Consider the following 10,125-nt stretch of genomic DNA (forward strand, 5'->3'; position numbering starts at 1 on the left):
GGAAGGTCAGGAAGTTGGGGCAGGAGGATCCAAGTTCAAAGCGAGTGCTTGGCCACTTAGTGAGACCTTGTCTCAAAATAAAAAATAAAAAAGATTTGAGATGTAGCTCAGTTGTAAAGTGCCCCTGGGTTAGATCCCCAGCACCACACACACACACACACACACACACACAAATGTGGTATGAGATTGCAGCTTGTATTTCGTGTGTGTGGGATGGGAGGGAGGGAGAGATCATTGGGGATGAAGCTGAGGTCCTCTTGCATGCTAGGTAGTATTCTATTACATACCATTCCCACTGCAGTTTTTAAGAGTGTCTAGTATCATGTATAACTAAAAAGAACCTCAACAACAAAAAAAAGAATGGATGGGACTGGCCTCATTCAACGTGTGTCCTTCAACAAATCTATGGGGATGTATTGGAAAGAAGATTTCCAGGCAGAGGGCACAGCTGGTGTAAAGGTCCTGGGTTAGGAGTGCATCTGAGAGAAAATGTTGAAGAGGGTAGGTTTTGCTCTTCTTGGGCACTAGAAAGACTTTGGGCTTTTACTTGGAGAAAAGGGACGAAAGCATATTTTCCTGCCAGCTTTCTGGATTTTCTTCTTAAGTGTCTTATTTGGAGTGTGTATGTGTAGGTCTGACAAGGGCGGACATTGGGGTGTAGTCACCGGCCTCCAGATCTCATAACTAGCCGTTGCATCTTCTTCTCATCACCTTACTTTTCAGGCTGAGGCGTGGTTCATTTCACTCCCTCGGGTTTTTTTTTTTTAATGACACACCCAAGCCCTGGGAACTGTTTCTCAACCACAGAGAAAATTAAAGGTGAGAGGGACCCCCTCCCATCCCGCCTTCCTCATTAGAGCACGGACTCCTGGCCATCATCATTAAAGTTTCCCAGAGGGACAGGGAGTCAGGGACGGGAGAATGGTGAGCAGCAGGGGTCCCAACAAATGTCACACCTACTTGGAGAAGATATACATGTTCCATCCTCCTCACCTCCTGGCTCTTGGCCCCCCCTCTCTCCTACACCACACACACACACACACACACACACACACACACTCCTGACACAATGGCTGGGTGGGGCGGAGGAACTGGCTTCCTTTGCGGAGATTGCAATCTGGGCCCTTACCTCCTGCCCCCAAAACAGGATCAGACACTTGGAGACCTCAGCCCTTGGAGAACTCAGCCTGCATGCCTTGTTCCAATGGGCAGGTAGGACAGGCTGAAAAATAGAAAACACTCCTAAAGATAAATGTAAATCATGGGGAACCCATGGAGAGTTAGGGGTCCCTTGTTGTGAAATAGTGGGCTGGTTTACATGCAGGGGACAAGTTGGAAGCTAAAGAGACAGGCGGTGGAGCAAGTCGTGGGAGAGATGGTTAGACATGCTGTGTAAGGACACACACACACACACACACACACACACACACACACGCCATCCCTTAGCTGAGATAGAGACACATAACAACCATGCTGTACTGTCAGCCCAGCCCCTGGTCCATCGCCACCCCATCCTCACCCTACCCTGTCCACCCCAGTCCTGGGAGCCCCTGTGCATCCAGCAAAGCTGATGGGATGTGCACAGGTGGAGCACTCTGATCTCTAGCCTGGGTCTCAGCCCTTCTTCAGACCTGTTAACCTGCGGACACTCTGGATACTGGGATCCTCACGTCTCCCAGAGCCCTAGTGTGCGCATGTGGAGTGTGGTGTGGTTGGGGGGGGGGTGTCCGGTTGGGAGGAGGATCCAATTCCTGTTTCCTGCCCCTACTCACTCAGCCCTGGGAGGTGACTGAGAGTGGAGGGGACTCAAGGGTGAGTGCTTGGGGCCCTGACTACCTGGTCCCTTCAAGAGGCCTAAGTGGGGTGTGGGGAAGAAAGTAAATGCTGGTGCCTAAAGGGATTGGGGAGTGGAGTGGGAACCCTGAGGGGGGCAGGGGCTGGGGAGGAGCTAGCCAGCTCTTGAGGCTACTGTGAGGGTCACCTTGCTAAGTGGCTTCCTGCCAGAATGCAGAGGTCCCTGAGCACAAAGCTCACAGGCTACAACCCCCAGCCCCCATCCTACATCACCAGATCTAAAGAACCTGATGTGGGGCCAGGAGGGATGTGACTTCTGACTCCTGAAGGGAGTGTGGGCTCCCGTGTACCCCCCGTTCTGATTCTGCAATCTTCTTGGGACTGCAGCCTCTTTCCCTGAGAGAGAAAGAGAAGTTCAGGCCCCAAAGTCTTGGCTCTGCTGGTTCTATCCTTTTCTCTGGTCTCCGGCCACCTCCCCAGGCATCCTGGCAGGACCCAGCCCTTCAGTGGCGCCTCTCTCTGTGAGCAGCCCCAGGGAGTGGGTGGGCAGTGATGAGAGGATGGGGGACAGACGAGACCATGCAGGAGCCTCCTGGTCTCCTGGGGTCAGAGACTCCAGGAATCTTCATGGCAGGAAAAGGAGACTAAAAATAATCCGGAAAGGGAGAGTCCGGAGAGAGGAATTGGGAAATGGGGGGTGGAGGGCCTGCTGGAGCAGGGAAACAGTGATGCATCTCTCCTAGTCCAGGCAGGGGCGTGCACACATGCGCCTGCGCACACACAAATCCACACTCCATCCAGACAGCATGGAACACATGTACAACTTCACACCCCGATTTTATACACTTACATCACACACTCCTTAATAGACCACACGGTCTACCCTGCCCTCCCACTGCACACACAACCTACACTCACCACACACCATGCAGCCCCCACTTGTACGGTAGCAGATAGGGAATACCCTTAAAACACACACAAACCTCCACGACTCACATTGGCACACAGTTTATTAGGTAGACACACAATAGCTGTCATGGCAAGCCAGATTCCCTTTCCTGCATCTTACTAGTTCTCTGGTTCCCTGCATCATGCATCCTTTATCTTGGGTCTCTACCTAGTCACTGCCTCCTAGTCCCACTGTCTTCCTTGGCCTGACTGTGGCAGCAGAAGTAAAAAATTTGAAGCCTAGTACAATGGTGCAGACCTGTAATCCCAGCTACTCAAGAGGCCGAGGCAGGAGGATTGCCAAGTTGGAGGCCAGCCTTGGCAATTTTGTGAGACCCTGTCTCAAAATAAAATTTTAGAAACCCTAGGAATGTAGCTCAGTGGTAGAACACTTGCCTAGCATGTGCAAGGCCCCAGGTTCAATCCCCAGTACTGCATAAATAAATAAATAAATAAAAATAAAAGCCAGGTATGGTGATACATACCTGTAATCCCAGTAAATCTGGAGGCTGAGGCAGGAGACTCACAAGTTTGAGGCCAGCCTCAGCAATTTAGTGAGTCCCTTGGCAACTTAGGGAGACCCTGTCTTCAAATAAAATATACATAAAAGGGCTGAGGATGTGGCTCAGTGGTTAAGTGCTCCAGGATTCAATCACCACTACCATAAATGTTTTTAAAAATTCAAAAATTTAAGCCAGGCCTGATAACACACACCTGTAATTTCAGAAGCTTCCCAAGCAGGAGGCAGGAGGATCATAAGTTCAAATCTAGCCTCAGTAATGGTGAGGCACTAAGCAACTCAGGGAGACCCTGTCTCTAAATAAAATACAAAATAGGGCTGGGGATGTGGCTCAGTGGTCAGTGTCCCTGAGTTCAATCCCCAGTACCCCCCGCCAAAAAATTTTTAAATAAAGAGAAACCGGACCAAGAAAGGCTGTGCAGGAAAGTCCAGGGGCAGAATGAGAAGGAGGGATGGGAGATGGAGGCGAGGGAAGGCAGTGCAATTGGGAAGGAAGGAGAGGAAATACACCAGCCTTTTCTCCTGACCCCAAATCATGGCTTCACATGGCCCCAGTCTACCCATTAAAGGGTCTCTCTCTTCCTCCATCCTCAGGGGATGACTCCAGCAGATCACCCCACTTCTTTGAAGAGCTCAGAGAAAGATGTCGGCCCAGTCCCTTCCTGCAGCAACACCCCCTACCCAGAAGCCCCCGAGGATCATCCGCCCCCGGCCCCCTTCTCGTCCCCGGGCTCCCCACTCCCCGGGGCCTCCCCTCAATGGCTCCTCTCCACAAGCACTTCCCCGAGCCTCCAGTGAGGCACCAACCCCAATGTGCTCCCCTATTTTCTGGGAGCCCCCAGCTGCATCCCTCAAGCCCCCTGCCCTTCTGCCTCCCTCAGCTTCTAGAGTCAGTCTTGACTCCCAGACTCCCCCAGATTCATCTTCCAGGTCCCCCAGTCCAGCGTCCCGGCGATCCATCTCTCCTGAACCCACTCCCTGGTCCCCGGTTCCCCCACCTAAGCCCTCTGGGTCACCCCGCCCAGCTCTGCCCCTGCTCCCAGGGGCTGAGGCCCCCAACCAGGACAGCTCTGCCTCTGCCCCTGGCACTGTGCGGAGACTGGCAGGCAGGTTTGAATGGGGAGCTGAAAGCAAGAAACACACTTCGGGCTCCCTGGAGCGGGGTTCTCAAGGGGGAACAGATGTGAATGGGGAGAGAGAGGCTCCTCACGTCACCTTGGCCGGGAATGGGTCCCAGGAGAATGGCGCTCTGGGTAAGCATATGGAGGGGGCTGGGGTGGCCTCATTATAACTCATCTTTGTTCTCAATAATGAAGACTGGGAAATTTCATGGACTAGTTTTTTCCAAAAATGGATTTTGTGTTTGGAAAATCGGGTTTCTACATTTCTGGAGGTTTGAACACAGGGTGGAGGAGATGTATAGATGCCAGGGCTGGACCTTGATATTGAGAGGAATCCCTGGGGGTGGGCCACCCAGGCCCCAAGGTCTTTCTCCTTAGGGTCTCCCATCTGCCACAGATGCTGCTCTTGCCTGCCCTCCATGCTGCCCCTGTGTCTGCCACGTAGCCCGGCCTGGCCTGGAGCTCCGGTGGGTGCCAGTGGGGAGCCCTGAAGATGGCCCCAGGGCTCTCTGTCGTGCCTCCCCGCTAAGGACCTCCCGCTCCTGCCCGAACCCTCCAAGCATCAGTCACCCCGCAGTGGTCCTCACTTCTTATCGGTCCACTGCTGAACGCAAGCTCCTGCCACCTCTCAAACCCCCTAAACCAACTCGGGTCAGACAGGATACCACCATCTCTGGGGAAGCTCCACAGCCAGATCTTGATCTACCTTCTGAAGATGGAATCCAAACAGGTACAGGGGCTGTGTGTGTGTGTGTGTGTGTGTGTGTGTGTGTCTATGCATAGTATGTCTGTGTGTAGAATTTTTGTGCTTTGAAGGGGCGGGGCATAGGTGGATTGGCCTAAAACCCAACCAGCTACAAGCTACAGGCCCGGGGAGTTTTCTTCTTCAACCAGCTGCTGCTCTGGGCTGATGGGAGTTGTAGTTTTTAATAGCATCAGTCTCTGCTAGGGCTGGGGTTAGGAGTCCTGGGCTTGGGGTCTTGGAGGTTTGTTCTTTTCACTCTGGATTCTTTCTCCAGCGGAGAGTCCTGATGAAGCTCCTGGGAATGCTCATCCTACAGCCATGGAGGGAAGGTACAGGATTCTCTACCCTTATTCTCCACTCTTCTCCCTACTGTCTTCCACCTGAGGGCAGGCTAATCTTCAGGTCCAGGTGAATCCCACCTCCACAAAGGTGGAAGGAAGAAGGGCTAGGGCTATAGAGATAGGCAGTCCCCATTTCTTATCCCAGCTCTGTCCCCTCTTAGTTATGTGACTTTATACAAATTCTCAGCCTTTCTGGGGTCTCAGCATTCTTACTTAGGAAATGGGCATAAGAATACCCCAGCTAGTCCATGGGATCATTGGGGTATATTGCTAAAGAGCTGATCCATAGCAAGTTCTCCATTTTAATTCTGTTTTCTCACTTTGAATCTTTATTGCGATTATTATCCACAAATCTATTTGGCAACCATGACCCTGTCTTCTATGTTATATGGGCTTGTTAATCATCTTAGATTTATTGTTGTTATCAGAGGCAATTCAGGTCCATTTATTTATTCATCAAACATTTACTAGTGTGGCTTTTAGTGCAAGTGAATGGTGCTGGTACCAGTGACCAGAACAGGGGAGACAGAACTGTGGGTAGTGGTAGGCAGGTGAAAGAGTTTGGCCACGTGGAGTTTCATTAAGGTACAAATAGGACCTTCCAGATAATGGTTGCAGGGCTTGGGATGTGGTCCAGTGGTTAGAGTGCCTGCCTGACATGCTCAAGACCTTGGGTTTTTCTCCCTCACACTGCAAAAATAAAATTAAATAATAAATTACTGGTCAGGCAATAGTTGCTACATAAAAGAGCTGGAAACAGATTTGGAAGTCTCTGGTACACAGTAGTTGAAATAACAGGAATGGATGGGGCCCCCTTTAGTTCAGGGCCTCCCTTACAACAGGCACATAAAACACCTGGGGAGCCACTTGGGTCCCTACATACAACATGCATGTGGGTTATGCATCACTTCCAGTGTCATGTGAATAGCACCCATGGAGCTGTGGCCTTGGGGACTCCCTTAGCTTTCTCTTTCCACAGGGATGAAGAGGGGTTGGAGGGACTAAAGGAACAGAACTGGGAGCTGCCCCTGCAGGATGGTGAGTGTCTCTGGATCTGGGGGTCACTTCTGTAGAGAAAGGGTCTAGGGCTCTCGACTTTCCTGATGTGCTCTGTCTGCATTCCAGAACCTCTGTACCAGACCTACCGAGCAGCCGTGCTATCAGAGGAGCTGTGGGGGGTTGGTGAGGATGGGGGTCCCTCTCCAGCAAATCCTGGGGAACCTTCCACTTTCACACGGCCCCCTGGACCTCGAAACACCCTGTGGCAGGAGCTTCCAGCTGTGAGAGCCAGTGGCCTCCTGGAGACCCTCAGTCCCCAAGAGAGGCGCATGCAGGAGGTGGGCACACTTGAGGTGGGGCTGGGTAGGCTGACATAGGGGAGGAGGGTGTCCTGGGTCCTAGGCTGGTTATGAGTGGCACTTTGCACTATGGTCCTGCCCTTCCCAGAGCCTATTCGAGGTGGTGACATCTGAGGCCTCCTACCTGCGCTCCCTGCAGCTGCTGACTGACACCTTTGTGCTGAGCCAGGCACTTCGGGACACACTCACCCCTCGGGATCACCACACACTCTTCTCCAATGTGCAGCGAGTCCAGAGCGTCAGTGAGCGGTCAGTGGAATCCTGCCTTCCCAGGAATCCTGACCTGGGGCTGCTGAGCACCCCGTTAGCTTTCTCCCTACCAGGTTCTTCCTTCCATGGACCCAGGAAGCACCTGAAGACCCAGCTGTCTGCACCCCTCCATTACTTGCTCCCCCAACTCCTTCAGGTTTCTAGGAGCATTACTGTCCCGTGTGCGTTCTTCGCCACACATCAGTGACCTGTGTGATGTGGTGCACGCTCATGCGGTGGGTCCCTTCTCAGTGTATGTGGATTATGTGCGAAATCAACAGTATCAGGAGGAGACCTACAGTCGCCTAATGTGAGTAGGGTATTTCCTCAGACTCTATGGGGGAATATGTTCTCAGACCCCCAGTGGATGCCTGAAACTATGACTAGTACTAAGCCCTATATATTCTATGTTTTTCCTATACCTACATACCAATGATAAAGTTTAACTTATAAATTAGGCAGAATAAGAGATTAATAACATTAATTAATAAAATGGAAAAATTATAACAATAAACTGTAGTAAAATTGCTAACATCACTTCTCTTGCACTTTAGTACACTTAATAATGGCAGTTGCCATTACTAAAAGAAAGCAGTGCAATATCTCCACAGTCAATCTGATAACTGGTACAGTTACTAAGTGACTAATGGGAGGGTAGGGTATAGGATGTGGATATGCTGGACAAAGGGATGAATCAAGTTTCAGGTGGAATGGAATGGAATGGCTTGAGATTTTATCACATTACTTAGAAAAGCACATAATTTAAAACTTATGAATTGTTTGCTTCTGCAATTTCCTATTTAACATTTTATGACTGAAGTTGACTTTGGCTAATTGAAACTGTGGAAAGCAAAAAACCACGAATAAGGGAGGATTATTGTATCCCAGAGGTGGGGGAGGAAGTTGGAGGGAGCGTCTCTGAGGTCAGAGCAACTGAGGGATCAGTGCCTTGCTCCAGGTAGCAGCCACTAGCCAGCTGGGCCTGTTTTTTGCAGGGACACAAACATGCGCTTCTCTTCGGAGTTGCGTAGGCTGCAGAGCCTCCCCAAGTGTGAGCGGCTTCCGCTACCATCCTTCTTGTTGCTGCCTTTCCAGCGCATCACCCGGCTCCGCATGTTGCTACAGGTACCTTTTCTATCCTTCCAGTCCCATTGAAGGTCTTTTCCCAAGGGTGTCTGTTCTGGTCAGCACCATTTCCTACCCACAAATTACTCCTAATCTGGGCCTCTCAGTTCAGGACCCTGGACACCCTACCTGGAAGATACTGAAATGCACCAGGGAACAGACTAGGTACAAGAAAAGGGCCTCTGGCGGGAGGCATGAGTTCTAGACTTAACTTTCTCTGCTCAGCCACTGACTAGTTGATATCACCTCCAAAGGGGCAAAATTGGTTCTCTGGGGGATGAAAATTAAAATCTTAAATATTCCAATGGTTGTGGTATTTCAAATGGAATATAAGCAGATTTACAGAAAGTAGAATTAAATTTTCTTTGGGGGAGGGGAGTCTGGGGAGGTAGCTCAGTGAGAGTGCTTGTCTAACATGCTCAAGGCCCTGGGTTCAATCCCCAACACTGAAAATAAATAAATACAAAGTAGAAGTTGTGATGGGTAGGATACTTAGAGAAAATGTCTTAAAATCCTTCCTTAGCAAGGTAATACTGAGGCGGGCGGGGGGCGGGGAAGAAGGTTTAGAAATACTCTTCTAGGACTAGGGAGCTCAGTGGCAAAGCATTTGCCTAGCATCCATGAGGCCCTGGGTTCAACCCCTGTCACCTCATTAAAAAAATAAACAGCAATAAAAGATTAAAACAAACACACAAGCAAACACTCCTCTATTGCAAAATTGAGATTCCTTTATAACCAGATCACTCAATGTAGAGATCTTCATGTGAATAATCCCCAACTAGATAGTCAGATTTTTTTTTTTTTAAAGAGAGAGAGAGAGAGAATTTTAATATTTATTTTTTAGTTCTCGGCGGACACAACATCTTTCTTTGTATGTGGTGCTGAGGATCGAACCCGGGCCACACGAATGCCAGGCCAGCGCGCTACCACTTGAGCCACATCCCCAGCCCAGTCAGACTTTTTTTATGTCTTTGTTTTTTGCAGTGCTGGAGATCAAACCCAGGGCCTTGTGCATGTTAGGAAAATGCTATACCACTGAACTATTCCTTGAGCCTACATTCTTTGTCTATTCAGCTTTATCTATTCTTAGTATAGATAACACAATAATGAAAATGATACCAATCATAATATCTTAACAGCTATTGAATGTGCGGTTCTAGTTATAGTTCTTAGTGCTATATACCTTTTAATATCACTGACAACTTGTGAGAGCAGTAACTATTATTTACCCTATACAGAAAAGGAAACTTAGGCATGGGTTAAGTAACTTGCCTAGCTCATGCAAAAATAAGCAACAGAGCCTAAAGTGAAATCCAGGTACTTTTAACTACCCTGCTCCATTGTTTGCACTACATTGTTTGCTATTATTAAAATAATAGCCACCCTCTTTTTCTGCTTTTTATTTACACATATGTGTGTGTGTGTGTATGTATGTGTGTATATATATATATATATATATATATATATATATATATATATTTTTTTTTTTTTTTTTTTTTTTTTTTTTTACTGGAAATTGAAACCAGAGGTGTTTAACCACTGAGCCACATCCCTAGCCCGTTTTTTTTTGTTTGTTTGTTTTGTTTTGTTTTTTTTATTTAGAGACAGTGTCTCTCTGAGTTGCTTAGGGTCTTGCTAAATTGCTGAGATGGCTTTGAACTTGTGATCTTCCTGCCTTAGCCTCAGGAGCCACTGGGATTACAAGTGTGTGCCACCACGCCTGGCTCTTTTTCAGCTTTTATTGTATGCCAAGATTGTCTAATATTACCTCCTTAAATCTTCACAACAATGGCATTGATGTGTTATGTAGGTATTAACTGCATTTTACAATGGGGGAAACTGAGGCTCAGAAAGGTAAAACTCAGAGTTTTGTGGCTGGTGAGTGGTGAACCTGACTGAGGCTTGTTCCCACTGCCTTATGAAC

The 10,125-nt window shown here is 48.9% G+C and overlaps 1 protein-coding gene across 1 annotated transcript in view; it reads left to right on the plus strand.

The window, feature by feature from the left end:
* The first annotated feature begins 1,774 nt into the window (after positions 1 to 1,774).
* Arhgef15 (Rho guanine nucleotide exchange factor 15) overlaps positions 1,775 to 10,125 on the plus strand; it is a 12,927-nt gene continuing 4,576 nt past the window's right edge. The window contains exons 1-9 of the mRNA XM_076870207.1: positions 1,775 to 1,812; positions 3,857 to 4,515; positions 4,781 to 5,113; positions 5,403 to 5,457; positions 6,449 to 6,507; positions 6,595 to 6,806; positions 6,916 to 7,076; positions 7,234 to 7,386; positions 8,072 to 8,201. Coding sequence (XP_076726322.1) covers positions 3,906 to 4,515; positions 4,781 to 5,113; positions 5,403 to 5,457; positions 6,449 to 6,507; positions 6,595 to 6,806; positions 6,916 to 7,076; positions 7,234 to 7,386; positions 8,072 to 8,201 — 1,713 coding nt within the window. The 5' untranslated portion in view covers positions 1,775 to 1,812; positions 3,857 to 3,905. The remainder of the gene's footprint in view (positions 1,813 to 3,856; positions 4,516 to 4,780; positions 5,114 to 5,402; positions 5,458 to 6,448; positions 6,508 to 6,594; positions 6,807 to 6,915; positions 7,077 to 7,233; positions 7,387 to 8,071; positions 8,202 to 10,125) is intronic.

Source organism: Callospermophilus lateralis, chromosome 11, assembly GCF_048772815.1.
Source record: "Callospermophilus lateralis isolate mCalLat2 chromosome 11, mCalLat2.hap1, whole genome shotgun sequence".
Classification (NCBI taxonomy): Eukaryota; Metazoa; Chordata; class Mammalia; order Rodentia; family Sciuridae; genus Callospermophilus; species Callospermophilus lateralis.